The 17,500-nt window shown below is 48.4% G+C and overlaps 3 protein-coding genes across 4 annotated transcripts in view; all 3 read right to left on the reverse strand.

The window, feature by feature from the left end:
- LOC125949451 (protein stunted-like) overlaps nt 1-877 on the reverse strand; it is a 1,198-nt gene extending 321 nt beyond the window's left edge. Inside the window, exons 1-3 of one of the 2 annotated variants that reach the window (XM_049676462.1) lie at nt 340-877; nt 194-271; nt 1-112 (exon numbers count right to left, since the gene is read on the reverse strand). The exon at nt 1-112 is cut by the window's left edge and continues 19 nt beyond it. In XM_049676462.1, coding sequence (XP_049532419.1) covers nt 1-112; nt 194-222 — 141 coding nt within the window. In that variant the 5' untranslated portion in view covers nt 223-271; nt 340-877. Of the gene's footprint in view, nt 113-193; nt 285-339 lie in introns of both variants that reach the window. The other variant, XM_049676461.1, reaches the window with a different exon arrangement.
- Nucleotides 878-1,089: 212 nt separating this feature from the next.
- On the reverse strand, nt 1,090-12,524 carry LOC125949352 (uncharacterized). The gene is made up of 5 exons (XM_049676318.1): nt 10,938-12,524; nt 5,750-5,865; nt 1,652-2,462; nt 1,457-1,577; nt 1,090-1,380 (listed from the first exon to the last, which is right to left on the reverse strand). Exons 1-5 carry the CDS (start codon nt 11,020-11,022, stop codon nt 1,323-1,325), a joined length of 1,191 nt encoding a protein of 396 aa, XP_049532275.1. The 5' UTR covers nt 11,023-12,524; the 3' UTR covers nt 1,090-1,322.
- A 1,475-nt stretch (nt 12,525-13,999) lies between these two features.
- The window catches only part of LOC125959244 (anoctamin-1-like), a 3,582-nt gene continuing 81 nt past the window's right edge, over nt 14,000-17,500 (reverse strand). The window contains exons 1-7 of the mRNA XM_049692057.1: nt 17,447-17,500; nt 15,919-16,894; nt 15,579-15,814; nt 14,886-15,504; nt 14,569-14,774; nt 14,057-14,504; nt 14,000-14,010 (exon numbers count right to left, since the gene is read on the reverse strand). The exon at nt 17,447-17,500 is cut by the window's right edge and continues 81 nt beyond it. Of these exons, the coding sequence (XP_049548014.1) occupies nt 14,000-14,010; nt 14,057-14,504; nt 14,569-14,774; nt 14,886-15,504; nt 15,579-15,814; nt 15,919-16,894; nt 17,447-17,500 (2,550 nt within the window). The remainder of the gene's footprint in view (nt 14,011-14,056; nt 14,505-14,568; nt 14,775-14,885; nt 15,505-15,578; nt 15,815-15,918; nt 16,895-17,446) is intronic.

Raw genomic sequence — 17,500 nt, forward strand, 5'->3', positions numbered from 1 at the left:
CCACTTGGTCATTTTGATGTGAGATTCCTCGCGCCGAGCAGCTTGCGCTCGCAGCTCCGGTTTTAGAGCTTTGCGTACCAAGCTGGCGGCAATATTTGAATAATTAATGTAACTAGTTGCCAAAAATGGAAGGGGAGGAAGTAAAGAGTCAAAAGTTAATTATCATTATTTCATTATTCAGTGTGAAACTCACTTCAAGCCGGCTGCTCTCCAGATAGCCATCTCGCTTGACCGTTTGCCTCTGCTGTTCTTCGTTAAACGTAGCTCTCCACTGTGAAACAACACTATTATCGTTTTGTCTTATCTATGCCCGTTATCGAATATACATTTTTAGCTTACCACAAACGGAATCACACGCTCCAGGATTCACCTTCTGGCTGCAAAATTTACAAAAATCGCCGGAACGGAATGCTGGGCTTTGACAGATCTTAAATGTAAACATGGCCTGTTTTGATTTACCCGTTTTTCAACCTTTTCTGCAAGGCATGCTCGACGAATTAAAGCATGATTCGCTCAACTGTAGCGAGGTTGACTGTTAATCAATAATTAATACCGAATTGCTTTTCTGATAATGATGATGATTTCATAACCCATTCGTCTAATGCTTCGCATGATTTATAGCACCCGCGGTCGATCTCACTTTAGATAAGAACTTTATACCACCCCCTAAGCAACTTAATACAATGCACACAATCAAAGTTTTCGTTTGCCGAAAAATGCCACCCCGCCAACTCTTCCAGCGAGGCTTCCTCTATCACTCCGTCGTTTCTTGGTCCCTTGTCGTTCAATCGCGTGATACCCATCATTCACAACGATGCGGCTGAGTGTACTAATTACGTACAAATGGAATGGTTTTCACGTTGCAAGGTTGTGAACATCGACGGTGATGACAATGCGCCAAGGACAGAACGCCGTGGCCGTTTGTTGGGCTCGCTCGCTTGCACCCACGTCCACCCAGGGCTGATCATAAATCCTTTTAAACCATTTAAAATATGACCCCCTGCAAAGTAGTAGCAGCTCCCTAGCACTTGCTAACACCAAGAATGCTGCTGATGGAATGAACACGTAGGCGAGAGACAAGAGGTGGGCTCGGTTTTTAATAGTATTTTATATTGTTTCATTTAAAAAAAATACACCAGGAGAAAGGAATCAAATATTGAAATTGGTGGTGGTGGAATAAATTGGGGCTAAGTCTCATAAATACACAGCACACGGCGGATGGGGGACGCGATTGATGTGGGCTGGTTGGCTGGTAGGTTGGTTGGCAGGCGACTGGCGTACGGACACACCGACACAAAATGATGGCCCCCGGCGGCGCCAACCTACGAAGCGTACGTCTCCTTGAAGCGTCGCTGTACGTGTTGATATGCATTGTAGATCCTGAAACAAGGGGACATCCGTCTTTATTTAGCATGCCACGCAACGACATTCCCAGCGGTCCCCTGGTGGTACTCACTTGTTTTTGGCCGTTTTGAAGGACTTTTTGCGCCCTTTAGCGCCCTTCTTCTCGTCCGTATCGAGCGAATTCGATGAGCTAGACGCGGGCAGATCAATCGGAGTGATCGAGATGCAATTGTCTGCAAAAGAAGAAAACGGACGAGGCCCCCATTAGTGGTTAGTTCTAAAGGAAAACCGGAAAGAGAATACGTACCAGGATGGACGAAAAATGCCAACGAATGACGGCCGCGGGTACGAATCGATTCCTCGCCCGGTATGATCACACGGTGCTGCAGCGCACTGATCTTTTCGCCCGTCCACGTCGCCAGCAGCTCGCCAGCATTGATGAGGATCGCACCGGGTAGATGGCCAACGCGCTTCCACCGATCCGTCCCAGGAAGCTTCACCTCCAGCCCACCCTCCGAGTCTTGGGCAAGCAGCGTGAAGGTACCGTAATCGGCGTGCGCTCCGCAACGTGTCACTTGCTGCTCTTGCTGCTCGAGCGCTTCCTGTTCCTCGCGCACCCGGGCACGATAGTCCTCGGGGAGCGACAGGTCAATCTCGTCCTTGGTACAGCGCTGCTGGCTGTACTTGCAAGTACCCCGCAGCAGCTCGTTCTTTCCATCGTCCTCGATCAGTGGCGGATAGTAGAGCAGGCGGAATGTGGACTGGTTCTCTCCCTCGCCATCCAGTATGTGACGATGCTTCTCGACGAAGTACGAGTACGGTAGCTCCATACCGACGGCCAGAGCTTGTAGTAGGAGCGCCGATAGGCGCTTGAAGTCCGTCGCCAGATCGGACATGTGTTCCCGGAAACCGGGCAGCGGTTCATCCGGTAGCGCACCATCCTCCGGTTTCAGCGTGCAGATGTTGTACGTGTGTCGCAGGTCCTTCGTTTTGCCATCGAATCGCTCCTGGCCCGGCTTGATGTAACCGTGGTTCGTTTCACCCTGGCGCAGGTACGTCTCCTTTGTGGTATCCGAGAGCTTGGTGAAATCGTCCAGGTGACCGTACGCGAGCTTCATCTGTATTTCCCGCCCCAGGGAAGAGAGAGTTAGGAGAGATTAGTCAAAATGTCAAAAATAGAAACCAAAGTTCAATGGCCTTGGTCAGGGGGACAAGGGGGGACCACAAACGATGGCGCAATGTAAACACAGCCATGCACCCGCGGCATCATTAAGTATCCGTCGTTTCGAAGAAGCGAACCGAACATCGGGGACACATTTACAACAAGTAACCATGCACTACCCACCCCTGCCCTTTCGGTGTGTCTCTGTCCTGTCCTGTCCCTTTTGGGGAGGCGGGCGGCACTAATCCAACTACAATTTCGCGAAGATCGTAAAAACTTTAGCCCGGCCAGACACGCAGACGGGCCCGTCTCCTATTCATTGCACGATCCGCGGTGTCCCCTTGCTAGTCAGTTCGGTTCGTCTCGGTTGTGCTTTAAGGATCTGTTTTTCCTTTTTGTTACCTTTGTGTACCATCCCCGATGCCGGTATACCATCGGTTTGCCGGTTTGTTTTCAAACAAATCCGTGACGCGCCTGTCGTGCAAGCGCCGTGCTAGTTTACGGCACCCTTTGCGAGGCTTCATCATTCGAAGGCCATTTTCAGTGGAATGGAAATGGGTTCAAGATCAAACCGGTGCTTCGCCGAGTCTACGCCGCCACGCCACGGAGAGTACATTTTGAACGATAATTGTCTCGACGACGAACGACCTTTAGGTCCAGTGGTAACCAGGTGTAAGTATTTCGCGAGCAGAATCAGAGTGTTTTTATTTAAGTAACAGACTTATTTAAACACAAAAATGTTTTAAATAGAGTGTTACATATGCTGCTATTGCATCGTGAAGGACAGATTTTTTTTGTGTGTTAGTAGAACTGTGTATAACATTTGCCAAGAATCTGCTCTTTTATTCTTTATCGCGATAATGCAACATGTTACATTGCATTCCAATAACTCGACTCTTATCGTTTCACTACTACCGCATCAGTCTGATTTGGTTCCTAGTTGTTTCTAGCTATTCTGACTATTCCAATTTTAACCTAAGAGAGCTGATAAAAACCCGAAATCCAAGAAGGTCTTGAAAGATACTGTAGTGGAAAGGGACATTGACAAAAGAAAAAATCTTTTCATTGGATGAAGATTACTGCGAACGGATGGGTATAGATTTCGAAGAATAAATAAAATGAATTTACAATTTCCGCTTGAATTTTAATCACAGTTGGCACAGAAAAACTAGAGGATCTCTTGCGTTGAGTGCGTTGCTCTGGCACAAATATACATAGCAAATTACGATTGATATTGTTTTTAGATACATTAGAGAATGAAATTGAAATTGTAAAATGAAGGCTAGAAAACTGAATAAAGAATTATTTCATTCATTTATAGGACACCCTGTAAATTAAGTATTGTAGTATAGATTAAGCATTGTTTCACATAAGTTCCACAGGGCGACAGGTTGGGCACCACTGCATTAGTCAGTCATCTACCTTATCCCCTCCATTGATTGCAGGCCCGAGACACACCAGGCCGACTGGGAGGGTTGGAAGGTAATGTTTTGAAATTAAAATTTTCCACCCTACGCAACAACCACCCCATTCACCTGGTGGGGCGGGAGGTAAGTGAAACTCGTAAAACTGCGCTACCATGCGACATGCGACCTAGGTAATTGGACGGGTGAACACGAAAGCCTGGGAGAATGAAGGCGAAGTGGCAACATTTCGGAAGCGCCACAAGTCACTGGAATGCCACAAGCCGCCGCTAAACCGATCTGCGAAACCCACGGAAACCATTTATGAGCATCGGCAGCAACGACATGTCCTGAACTGATTGGTCTGTGGCAAACATTTACCACTGGAGGCCCTTGCAAGGGTAAAGTGGTAAATGTTGCTCCGGCTTTTAGAATAGAAATGTTTTCCTTTTCTAAAAGGGCATTAAGCTTCTGGATAAATGAATTAATTGGTTAGCATGCTAAGCTGGTGGACAAAAGGCATCGTATGCTTCTCATCGAACCCGAAGCTAGACGCCACCCCGGAGACGACAAACAACAAAGATCAGAACGCTCCGATAGGGTATTTGATGGTATTTAGATGACTGCCATTCGCTTTATGAAACGATAATTATTCCAAAACATGCCAGCCCCATCCCCGGAACTGCTAAAGTGGCCGGAGGAAAGGGCAAAAAAGCAAGCGGAAAAAACGGGATTTCCGGGAGCTGCCCAACCTTTTTGGCGCGAAGTTTGAGTAAACAGCGTAGCCATTGTCGTCGTCGTAGTCATCGCTCTTGTCGTCGTCTACCAACCGAGTCCGAGACGATACCCGGGATCAGAGCAACCCGTGTTTATCGTCTAGACCGGTAGCGCATAAACCAAATCGACGGTACAGTGCCTGGATGCACTGTTGGTGTTTCTGGATTCGAGTCCCCCCGGATTGGCCTTATGATGCCGGCTCTTCTTGGTGCACCTGTCATGCGGCAGCAGGTGCGATGGGGTATTATCATTGCAATCAATTGTCGTGATCGACTGGAAAGGGAATGTATTTTCTATATCGACCTCGCCACCGAACCGAAATTCCGATGTTTTGCGCTGGGACAACAAAGGCAGACGATGACAGACACGTCCCCATTTGCTTGGTCAACTTTGGCTTGCTGATGTTGACGCGTTCGGTACGTCGGATTTGCGTGATTGCATAGGAAGGGGTTAGCTTCGACGACGTTCGCTGACGTCTTCACTCTAGTAAATGCGCAATTATTGGGTGGTAATCCTTCTTCGAAACCGTACCGGAAGATAGTCGCGGTTCCACGGTAAATCCCTCCGTTAAGCTCACGCTTACCACCGGTTGGCTTTAAAGGAATTTAAATTAATTTTTGACGTCTTTCGAGCGCAATTTTTTATCTAGTTGTCTGCTAGCAACCGGATAGCTCACACGCTTATCATTCTTCGCGATTCGTAGAAGCATCGTTTTTTTGTCTGCAGTTGTCTCTGTTATCGCAACGGCACAACGGGGAGCCGAGGACATGATGTCACGTGTGTAGTGTTACACTAGATGCCGTTGTTGATGCCGTATGTGTCTGTGTCTCGATAAATCATTGTCCATGGGACAATGCTGGACGACACTGACAATGCATGACGCGCGTGTGCCACCATACATCGGCAGGTGGCAAATGCTTTTACTTTCATACAAAAGAAGCTGATGCTCATCTTCTTCAAGGCCTTATAGACGGAGACCTTGAACTTGAACCTTCCTTGACGGTCTTGTATTCGAAAATAGTTTACGTTTGTGTAGTGTGAGAGCACAACACAGTCCACTTACCTTCTCTTCCGAAATTCCATGGTTTACCAGCAGTGCGATGCCTTTCTCGGCTAGTGCCTTGTGCAGCTGATGACCGACACGGTTCACTACCGATCGAATGGGACATTCCTCCGTTCCTGAGGGACCATCATCAAACACCAACAGCAGCAACAGCAGCAGCAACGACCACAGCAATAAACGAAACAAAAACATGTCGGAAAAGAATTAATTGATGTGCATTCATTGGGGATCTCCGGTATTTCCCCTCCTACCACTAGCCTCTCGAGAATCTTGTCAAAGTGACCGGTCTGGTGTCTGGAGGAACAGACAAGATGTTTCAAGTGTTTCCCATTACCTAACGTCATCCACATGGCGAACAATGGCGAAGTTACATTAAAATTGCAACAATTATACGTTCGAGACGAGATCGATCGATCGCTAGTAAGCACAGACGGACAGATTGGATCGAAGTCTGAAGTTATATAATGAGGTGCCGGTGCCTGGTGCCCGGTGACATAAGAAATCAGGATCGTAATCGTGATATAGAATTCGTGCTTCCATCAGGAATCCAGGTTTGGTTGGAGTAGCATATTTAAAAGCTGTTCAAATCGTAATCACATAAAATTGAAACACTCAACCATTATCGAACGATCATTCGTTCGTCATAAGATTCCGTTTACGATGTACGAAACATAATGCAGCTGCTGCCGAATCCTTCTGTTCCCTTCACTCCAACCGCTTCCTGGTCGGAAATGATACGCACGTTCGGAGCACCGACCGCACTCTATCTTCCTTGAACGGCTTCCCAAATCAAATGTTTACGACCTGTCACCGGGTTGTTATACACTGGAAGTACTAATTCCCATCTTGCGTCGATCTCTTACGACTTTTCGATAGCCCGAGGATGCGTCTCCACCCACCAGATATACACATTCTCTACCCTCTACGGCGCAAGATTGACATGCTGACAGCTTGATTTGAATGATCACATCACGCCGTCACGATTGCGGCACATCGCAAGTGACAAACAGCGTGGCAAAATCTGGGAATGGAAATGGAATTTAAGACTACCGCAGAGCGTCGTCGTCATCGGTTGCCATTTCCGGCGCAATAAAAAAAAAGCGAAGGACGGGACCGCAGGAAGTGGGCACCATCTCATGGCTCGCTTCTCATCGCGCACACACACACACCGCCGTGTTGTGGTGGCAACGCCACCGTCGCCGTCGGCCCCGGCGGCTGATAAGACACACAGCCAGAAGAGAGAAAGAGAGAGAGAGAAGCTTTAAAAAACGCGCAAAGCAAACGGAAGTGAAGCGCTAGGCAGCGAGGGGGAGCAGCGATGATAAAGAATCAACTAGAGATGACTCAAATGAAGTCTTTAAAACCTCGCCGTTCCCACCACGGGACGCACGACAGTGGACAGTACCGCGCGCACATAAGCGGCCGTTAAAGTTGTACCAATCTGGTCCACATGGCGGCGAATGGTTGTTGCTTTCAAGAGTCTTGGTTTTTGGTAGAAATTTTGCCACGAATTTCTCCCTGCAATGCACGCCACCCGGTTGGACACCGCGACACCGCGACACCCGGGGCCAATGATAACCGACCGAGGTGATTCGTTAATCATTTTATAAACTAATCAACGCCTTGGCGCGTTTCGGAGTTCGAAAGGTTAAAGTAATCTTTCAACCAAAAACCATCATTAATCCGATGCGGATCCATTCTAGCGGATCGAGCGACCCAGAGACACATTATCTGGGATGGCCGGCCGCGAGCATTCGCACTATCACGCGCGGCCTGTAAAGGAAGTATATTAACCTACCCTCGGCCCAATCGGCCAAAGATCATTCAAGGATGACGAACAAATTCCCGGGAATCCGGTGTCCGGTGGTTTTTTTGTTTTGTTTTTTGGAGAGAGATAGAACACCAGAGGATGAGAAATTTCCACTGTTGGTCCCGGATCTGCCAGGCGCGAAGCAGGTGCGGAGCTTGTGTTGCACAATATGTCGGCTAATGACCGACATAATGTTCTAGGCCAACCAAGGTGAAGAGGGGCCTCACTGTTGCGCCTTTATTCACGTGGTTTATGATTTTTTTTTTGGGAAGTACCGCACAACACACATCAAATCTAGTGCCGCCACCTTGGAGCTGGGATTAGCGATTGTTATCGGGCATAAAGTTCAGGAATGTGCTGGACTCCCCGCGGGAATGGGGCCCGGGAGTGGGAGAAGAACAAGAGGATGTTCAAGCGCGATACCGCGCGAAAGGGGAGCTGTTTTGTTTCGCGCTTTTTGTCGCGTCGGCTGATAAGACACCGCGGGGCGGGGCGTTCCGTCGGCGTCGTGGATTTGATAAAAACGTGTAGAGACCGAGGGGGAGGAATAGAAACGCACACCACCGCAACGCACGGGATTTTCTTTGAAGCCTTTTGGGGTGGAGTGCGCGATTGATAAGATATATTTTTAGCAAAAGCGAATAGCGGCTCCCAACCTCCCCTTCTCTGGCCTTATTTTTACACTTTCACTCAAGCTCCACACCCGGTTTCGAGGGTCCAGGGGATTAGCAATATCAGGAACAGCTGCTGCTGCTGCTGCTGCTGTCGTGCTTCCGAATCAACCACCAACACCACCACCACCAGCTGGTGAGATGGCGGATGTCACGCTAATGGTGAAGTGATTTATGATATGACCGTGTGCCAGATCAAAAAGGAAATAAAGAGGCGGTGGGAGGTTGTCATAAAAAACTCCAGAGAATTGCAAACCGTGCGAAGGAAACGTTGCAACGCTCCTGAGGGCGAACCAGCAGCGAAAGGGGAAGGTGGTTGAAGGTGTTGATTTAGCTCCAATCATGCTGTCATGCTGCCTGTTGCTAAAGGAGAAGGAACACACCTGCAGGCCCTCGGTTGCAGTGTCTCGCCAAAAAGGAAGTGAAAGTGCGAGGTGCAACTCCGGGAAATTGGCTTTTGCCTAATGGAAGCACACGAAGTGCACATGGAGTGGGAAGCAAAACGATGAACCACTTAAAGTGTGATCATCGTTGAGTTGTTTAGACAACATTAGGCAGCATTTATGAGCGGACAAACATTGTCCTCCCCATTAGGAATTGGGAAGGAAATCAAATTAAGCTAAATGTGGCGGAGGAATCAAAACAAATTTAAATTTCTGTTATTGCTGACCGTACACAAATCGTTTTCGGGACGGCAATTAGAAAACGGCACGACCTTTGTTGTCGTAGATCAACGAGGCAACCGGGGCTACTAATAGAGAGGCGCCTCGTTTTAGACAATGCAACGGCCCCGGGGACAACGTAGCGCCAGTACCTTTGTGGCGGGCGAACCAGTTTGACGAGAATACCCACCGCTGCGCTGTGTGGAACGCGGAATGCGCATTAACTACCGCAGGTGTTGTTGTGGCGTCCGTTCCGGGGTGGCGGCCAGCGCGACACGGGTCCAGCCGATGGCCACCCGACACAAACAATTCCATTTGCAGCAATGCGCAGCCCTGTGCCCTGTATGCCTGCCGAACAACACACAACGGTTGGAAGCCGGGGCATGAAAACTGACGAAAATTACTAAACTACATACCGCCTACGGTCCACCCACAACAACCCACCCCACCCGAATGTGCCAATTTCTTTTTAGCGCCCTCGAATTAGAGCGTCCGGGGAGGAAGTGGTGCTCATCACGGAACGGAACGGGGAACGCTGCTCACGTGTTTGGCGATTATGATGAGCTGGTAAACGATCGTGATCGGCTGATCGCAGACGCGTGACGCAAACTGGATGGAACTACACTAACGAAACGAGCACGCCTTGGGGCCGTTCTTGGTCAGCTAATGGACGGACTGCGACCCGATCGAATCGATCGTAGTAAACAAATCAACCTATCGCGGCCATCGTTTGCGTTTACTGTGCATGATGAACCTATTAAAAGTGAGCGATCGGGCTATCGGGTCATCGGTAGTTCGTTTATCCGAAAATCCTTTGATCTTCATTGTCCGATGGGGGAAAGGTCTAGCGGCAGCGTAGCGCCAACCGTTCGTACGAGTCTCTATGCAACGACGAGCGATTGCAAAAGCATTGAGGTACTGCTGCTGCTGCTGCTGCTGGGGCTGCTGCTTATCGTTTGTTTTGTTGATTTAATGATTGGATTGGCCGTTTACGCCGGTCACGAATGAGCGATGATGTAGAGGCGACAAGAGGGCACCACAACCGCCGCTCCACCGTGTGTTACCATGTGCGCCATCACCATCCTCATGGTGGACCAGCCGCAAGCGTTTTGCAATGGCAATGACCTGGATAGCGGCAAAATATAGCGCTTTGTTTCCGCTACCTTCGGCCCCCTCCCGCACCATTCCCTCGACACATATTCCGAGATGATGATGCGCGTGGCCAACCGCGACCAAAGTGTCACCGGTGCCGATGCATGGGATAAACCCCCGCATCTGCGCGGACAAGATCACCTCTTTCATGGATGGTTTTTCGCTGGTAAATGATCATCGGTGTTCCCTCTGTGTGTGTGGTTGAAGAAGGAAGAACGGCCATGAACGCGAGATGAATCAGTTCGTCGTCTGCGGTTTTTCGAGTGTCGGTGCGACAGCGGAACGGCGCGATTGCGTCGACGTCGTCGTCGTCGATCGCATTTGCCTCTGGTGCACTTTACATAACAACCTCGGCGGCGCTGATCGGTGCTGATGATGCAGGTCAATTAAATCATCAATCAGCCAACGATCGCGATCGAGCGATCGTTCGGTTGGGGCTTGGCCCGTTTTGGCGCGTTGGATTCGCATCACGGTGTCGTGTCACGCAACGTCAATTCGTCCGTCCGAGCGGTGAATTGGCCGGGCTTCAAGCGTGGCAGCTTCCATTACAAAGAGAGAGAGAGAGAGGTGAGCGCTACAGAGGGTCAATTGAATTACAATTTGCATACGAGAAACCACAGCACCCCCGGAACCCTCGAGAACCCGCGGGTGCTGACCCCGTTCATCGATCACACGATCACCGCGCATTGGTGGACAAGGCGCGATAGTTAGCAACCACAGTGGAAGGGGCCGGCAATGAGTGCTAATAAATGGCACTCGTCTGGAGGTGATCGAAGCCCTCATCATTTGATCCTTCTCACCATCACGGGGCCGTCAGAGTGAGTCATCCATAAATCATGCACATACCATGCGCCCCCTCCTCCCGGAGGGGTGGAGAAGGCCTTTCTACTTACCACAGTGTGCGAGATCGATGATCGGTATTTGACTTTTGGACAGCAGCGTGTCAATCTTTTCCTCGCTTGCTTTGTTCTTCAACATTTTGCCTGGGTTTTGCTGGACGGTGGCGATGCTGTTGATGGACCCGGGGATTGCGCTTTGTGATGATGATGATGATGATGATGATGCGCCTCCCGTTTATGCTGCCTCAAAGTTCCGTGTCACCCACCACCAACACACGACAGCAGACAACCGCAGAAAGGTGGTTTGGTGTTTCTTCGCGTTTCCACTCCACTCCACTTCGGTGCTGCTGCTGCTGCTGCGTTGCATTCACAACCCACCACCGCGTGTCGTTGTTCGAAGTCGTTTTCGTTGTGTGTGTGTTCGATTGTTTTGTTTTTCAAACGCACACACACAGGGATAGACACACGCACGACGGAGACGACGTAGGAATTATCTCCGGATTCGATTTCACTTTTTTCACGGGATGATTTTGTGCGGACTGGAACTGCACTTGAAAGCAGCAGGCAGGGGGGGTGGTAAAACGGGATGCGAACGGGGTTGTCCACAAACCGGACACCTACATACACACACACACGCGCGCACACAACACCGTGGGACGACCGTTCGATCAAAAGACAACTTCCTCGTACGTTCGCTTTGTTTGTTTTCTTCGCTTTGGCTTCCTACTTCGTTCGGTCCGCTGCTCTTTCGCACACACTTCGCGCACAATCCGGTGTTTCTGCTGATCTTCTGGGTCGGATGCGATCTCGTTCATCCGCACCTACCTCCACTTCCTCTTTTCACACACCGTCACACCTGGCCTGCTGATCGCGGGGCTGAAGCACCTCCAACAACAACAACAACAACACCAAGCGAGCTGCGGATCGCGGTCGTGACGACGACGACGACGACGATGACTGTTGCTCCTCTTCTCGCGGTGGGTTTTTCTCGAGCAAAGGGCTCTACGATGTCTACGACGACGACGATGGCGAATGCGAAAGCGGCCAACACGGAATGGGTGTTGTGCGCGCTGCTGCTGGCTCTCGCTGGTTCACGTTCAACCGAAGCCAAGAAAGAGGCGGTGGGTGGTGGACACGATGTCCGTTGTTGCGAGCTGTCCTCACTGACTCTGACCGCGCTGTGCCGAGCCGTGGCGAGCTATGCGTCGCCCTAACGACATCTGGTACCGTCGTCGACGTTGTCGTTCTGCGGTACCTGTTGATAAGTCGTCAGCAAACCACACAGCCCAAGGTGAAACCCACAAAACCCACACCCCACACACGAACACACAGCTGCACGATATCGCAAACGCACACCGTTGTCGTTGTCGTCAAAATTAAACATAAAAAAAAAAAGACGGATTTGCAACGCTCCGTGGTTTCGTGAGATGTTCTGCGTGTTGCCAATAGAATGCAGCCAGCAACGGGGTAAAGGGTGAAATCGAACGAAGTACGACGGCGATGACGGTGGGCGCAGGTACGCACGCTAGCACTCACCCCCCTTGTTGGCACAGCCACGACACGCACGCACGGCACGGGCACGACGCCTCGTATAAACGGGCGCGTTTGGACGGATCGATGGTTCTCGGTAAAGTGATGATGATGATGCTGCTAAAACGGAGATGAATCGCCGGTTACAGCCACCCTACACAAACACACACACTTTTACACACTCAGACTATGTGTGTTAGTGGCTGCGGTCGATGTTTTATGCTGCGCTAGTGATTCTTTTCAAAAGATCATTCCCGATCATCGGACCGACTTACGAACCCCCTCTGTGGTGAGGTAATGAGGTATAGAAAATTGCTAGCATTGGAGGTAACAACCGCATCCCTGCATTTTATGCACCCTTATGCTTTGTGAGCATGTTTTTTGGAGATTGTAAACGCACATTTCAATCCATTATTTCAGTGCAAGATTAATTCAAAGATTCCACCAGATAATTTTTATTTGCTAACAATTTCACTTTACAATATACTATTAAAACAATTTTTAAAACTCCTTTAATGCAAGGAAACGAGAAGGCTGCAAAACTGTCCTGCTCACTCCTTCACTGTTTGCTGTAAAAAATACGTTGGTGGTGGTAGTTAACATAATTGCGCTTGTGGTCGTGAGGCTTACGTACAAAAGAATCTGCGTGTGGCGATTTATGCTCAGCCACTATGCTTTGGTGGTACGCCTACATCGTTTAAGGATCGTTATCTCCAACCTACAGTAAGGAAAACTAGTTTATTAAAACCTGCACCTATGTGAAATCCACTTTACGATTTATGTACAGATCGTTCAATTACATGAGGATATGGTAGTGAAATTTGTTTTGAAGTTCTAAAAATTGAACATTGTTCATTTCGAAATATTTTTAAAAAGTGATTACCCATATCACAAGAAAAATATTATTGAAGAAATCTACAACATTATTGAAAATATTAAGAACATTTATTGAAAATTAATCTTTTAGTCACTTCAGCTATACGATCATCATTATTCGCGGATGTAAAGTTAACACATGGAGAGGAAAAAATTGCAGGGGACTTTACAAGTTTATGCTTCTTTCGCATTTTTAGTGAAAAACGGGAAAAATATTTTTTTTACTGAAATATTTGTTATTTTCCATAGTCAATTTAAAGCGTAAATTTACTAGTGAGTAACCATCACTGATACCTCTGCCAATTCGATAGAACATTTATGAATCATTGTCCTTGTATGAATCAAACGAGAATCTTGCCGGCGCCAGTCGGTGATGCTTTCTCGCCGATATTTTTTATCTTGTGTGCCTAAGGTCAGGAAAACGATAAGACAAGACAGGAAGAGTGTTTGTTATAAAAAAGGGAAAAATCATCACATTTCGTGACAATCAGTTGTTCCAGATTTGGTAGACTTATTTATGTGACGAAAATGGAGTGTTCGGTTTTAGCAACTCATTTGAAATATGAACCACTGGCTTGCTCAACGCTTTTATTATTTGTAATTTTATTTAACAGTAAAGTATGCTTTGGATAGAACTTAGCGAATGGATCGTTCTCCGTATCCTCCGTTGGACAAACAGTCAGATGAAGGGACGTGGTGCACTATAGCTGTCATGACTTCTCTGGAAGGAATAGAGCGGTGATTGACGATGATTTCGTTTCCTTTACCACTGTTGCTGGCAGCGCTAGCAATATTCAACATCTTCAGCTTTTCCTGTTCGATGATGTGCTCGTTCGTGAGATACCGCTCGTGCTTGATCTGATCTTGCAGCCACTCCGGCACGTCCGGGATAGCCCACGCCAACACGATCTGCATGAAGCCAACCAGGTTCTGGTAGATCACAACGAACGCCACCCGTACCGCAAGTATCTGCCAGTACATTGTGGTCAGCTCGTATGGCTGCTCGTGGTCAGGTGGGTTCCGATAACCCGAATATCGGCAGATGGTGACGTTTGAATACTTGCTCGTTAAAGGTGCAACGTTATCCTCGAAGTCGGCCACGTTGAAGTAGGCGAGCGTATGGTTGATGAACCCTTCGTGCGTGCCTGTCGAGCTCACCGTGAGCTTGTACATCATCCGAGGTATAAAGTTGGAGGAAAAGGCGATGATGCAGGCCTGAAAATCAGTAATAATCAGTTTATGGAACGCCGGTACGTTTTCTAAACTAGTTACAACTGACACTAGTGATGACTGCCAACTTCCCGACAACGTGCATAATATTGTACCAGATGCCTAGATCACGTGCACGCTGAGGTACTGCACGTTTGTAGTAAAGCAGGAACTTTCTCGCGTCGAGCCGCGTCTCCAACACGTTGTTCAGCAGAGCAAAGAGTGGTCCCAGCGGAAATGCAACCACAAAGATCGTAATGAAACCATACTGTATGACTGCAACCATCAGAAGCAAGCCACATACGCGCGGCAAAGTGATAGAGAAAGAGAGAGATCGAGTAAACAGTTAATCATAGAAGAAGAAGCTTTAAGGACATAGTGCCATACCCATTTTTAAGTACTCTTTGAACAGGGTTCGATCATTCCAGTTGATAAGATTGAAGTCCTTAGCCCACTGATTGTACGAGATCAACTGCTCGTCATCTTGCACCCTGATGCAGAGAACGCTTCGGAACTCCTTGAACTTTTGCACTAGGAACGGAATGATGTTTTCCTTGACTGCAGCGATTGCCTGTTTGCCTATCATGATAATAGCCAACTGAATGCACAGCTCCATCAAGCAACCACCCGGGCTACACTTTTCCTGTCGCAGGCCAAGTAATTGGCTGTATTTGCCTGGGTAGCCGGGATACTTGCCCTTCAGCAACGCGATGTAGAAAATCGAGCTATAATAGTTAACGAACTCAAACAGATAGATCTTCAGGTTGAGACTTTCGTTATATTCGGTTTGCGTTCGCCGATACTCGATGTTGGTCATATATACGGCCACGTGCTTGTAGAGCCAAGAGATGAAGGTCGAGAAGGCCAGGTTGATGGTCGCTGTTACCGCAGGAAATGTAATAAGCTTCTCTAACGGCGAACCTTGTACGCCGTAGATGTTGCGCGAGGTCATCAGTGACATGCGGTACACGATGATACCGAATACGGCGGCAATGGTCAGTAACATCTATAAAACAATCTAGATTCAGTTTTTCTATATCTGAATTTTTGAAATGCGCCCCGGTACGCAACCTGACTTACACAGAGGAAGATCACTGAGTAGCTGAAGACAAAACTGGGGAACTTTTTGGTCCAAAACGGTGGTGACGGTTCGTGGGTACCGGTGACAACGTTGAAAGTCGACGACTTTTTTACGTCGGCCAGTCGCGCGAGGTACTGGGGTCGCGGTGGCTCCAGCTTCGAGCTGTACTCGGTAATGCCCCAGCGGTGCTGTATCTTCGACGAATACCTTTTCCACATTTCCAGATAAATGGTGGCTGGAAGCGGAAAAGACAGGAAAAGATCAGCAACGTTTATAGAGCGGGACAGGGACAGGCAGGAGAATAGATCACGTTCGACCGTTCCCCATTCCGCTACGTACCCCAGATAGACATAAAGACGGAGAAGAAAATTGTCATATCGTTATCGAAAATGTGAGCGAACTTCGAGATAGTACAGGTGCTGTTCAGATACCAGTAATCACAGTTCTCGGCGCACTGAGGGCACATAATTGTGCTGTCGTCACGGCAGATTTCCCGGCTCATCCAGTTATTCCCGTAAGTGAATAATCCATAGAAGAAGCATATCAGTCCAGCGATCGCCGCTGGTATCAGCATGTGAGTGTAGAAGTCGAGCCAGGCGAAGTACATAGCAATGTTGACGCCGAAGTATTCCTTGATATGATCGAGGGGCTGCGGCTTGACACACTTTTTGATCGAAGCCCACTTCTGCAGCAGTAGCGTTCGCTGGCACCTTGACTTTACGTCGGTGCAACCGTCATGTAACGGGTACGCGTCCAGGTACACCTTATCTTCAATAAGCCGTTGGATACCAATGTACTTCTTTTTTTTCTGGTTGTCACTGAAGGACGTTCGTTTAAGAATGAAGTTAACCACCGCGATGCGAACGCTTGGCGTAAAGAAGTTTGGGTCGTGGTCATCGAACAGGTATGGCTTATTACGCGAGTACTCGTACAGCAGCCGGTACTCGGATGACTTGAAAATGTCCTGGTGGATGCGGTTGGAGTTACGTAGCGACCAGCAGAACAGCCAGTCTAACATGCTCTGGATGCTGAAATCCCGTATGATGATCTTGTCCTGATTCGCTAGCTTTTTCATCGGCATCTTAGTCTTCAGGAACTCGCAGTATTGCGACAGCACCTGTTCCGGGACGTGAATCTTCACAAAGTGTATCCGTTGGCAGCTCTCCGTCTCGATTTGCAAACCTTCTTGCTCAAGGTTCTGTTGGAAAAGCATGCGCTTGGCGTACGCGATCTGGTCCGTATCAGTAACGGTCTGACTATTGAATGCCAGTACGAAATCGACAATACGCTTCTGGTCCTGGAAGTACCTCCATGTCTACCCGTACCGTACGGTTATCGTGAATTGGGAATGGGTGGTGAGTATTTGCATCAGATTCGAATCAGAAGAGGAAGTGTGAAGAAAACAAAAGTAATAGCAATGAGGAAACAAATATACGCGCACGGTAAACTGTTAGATTAGTTAGCTTCTTAACCCACATTCCAGATCAGTGCTTCCGAACACGGAGTCCTTGAGCAACAGTTGCGGTAGTTCCGGTCAAGTTAAAAAAAGCATGATATTGGTCAATGCGTCCAACATTATTGTGCTATCGGACCATTGAAGAAGGCAAAACTTGGTCTGCCACACATGGCGTGGGAGCTGAATGCAACCAGTTACAACACATGGGAATTAGTCAAACATTATCATGAGCCCCTTACATTAGTAGCAGTAATTATGAACACAATGCCATTGAAATAGTTCAGGGCCTAGCTAGAATCCTGAATGAGCAGACAAGGACTAAATTGGTGGCAAGGACTATGCTTAATAGTTACACCCCTTCTTTCTGGCAAGTCACCCTCATACTATCGTTTGAATCGTTTCTGTGCTTACCATTTCCTCGGTTGGCATCGTGGACATGATCTCAATCACTGAGGGGACTTCAGT

The sequence above is a fragment of the Anopheles darlingi genome, chromosome 2 (genome assembly GCF_943734745.1).
Source record: "Anopheles darlingi chromosome 2, idAnoDarlMG_H_01, whole genome shotgun sequence".
NCBI classification, from domain to species: Eukaryota; Metazoa; Arthropoda; class Insecta; order Diptera; family Culicidae; genus Anopheles; species Anopheles darlingi.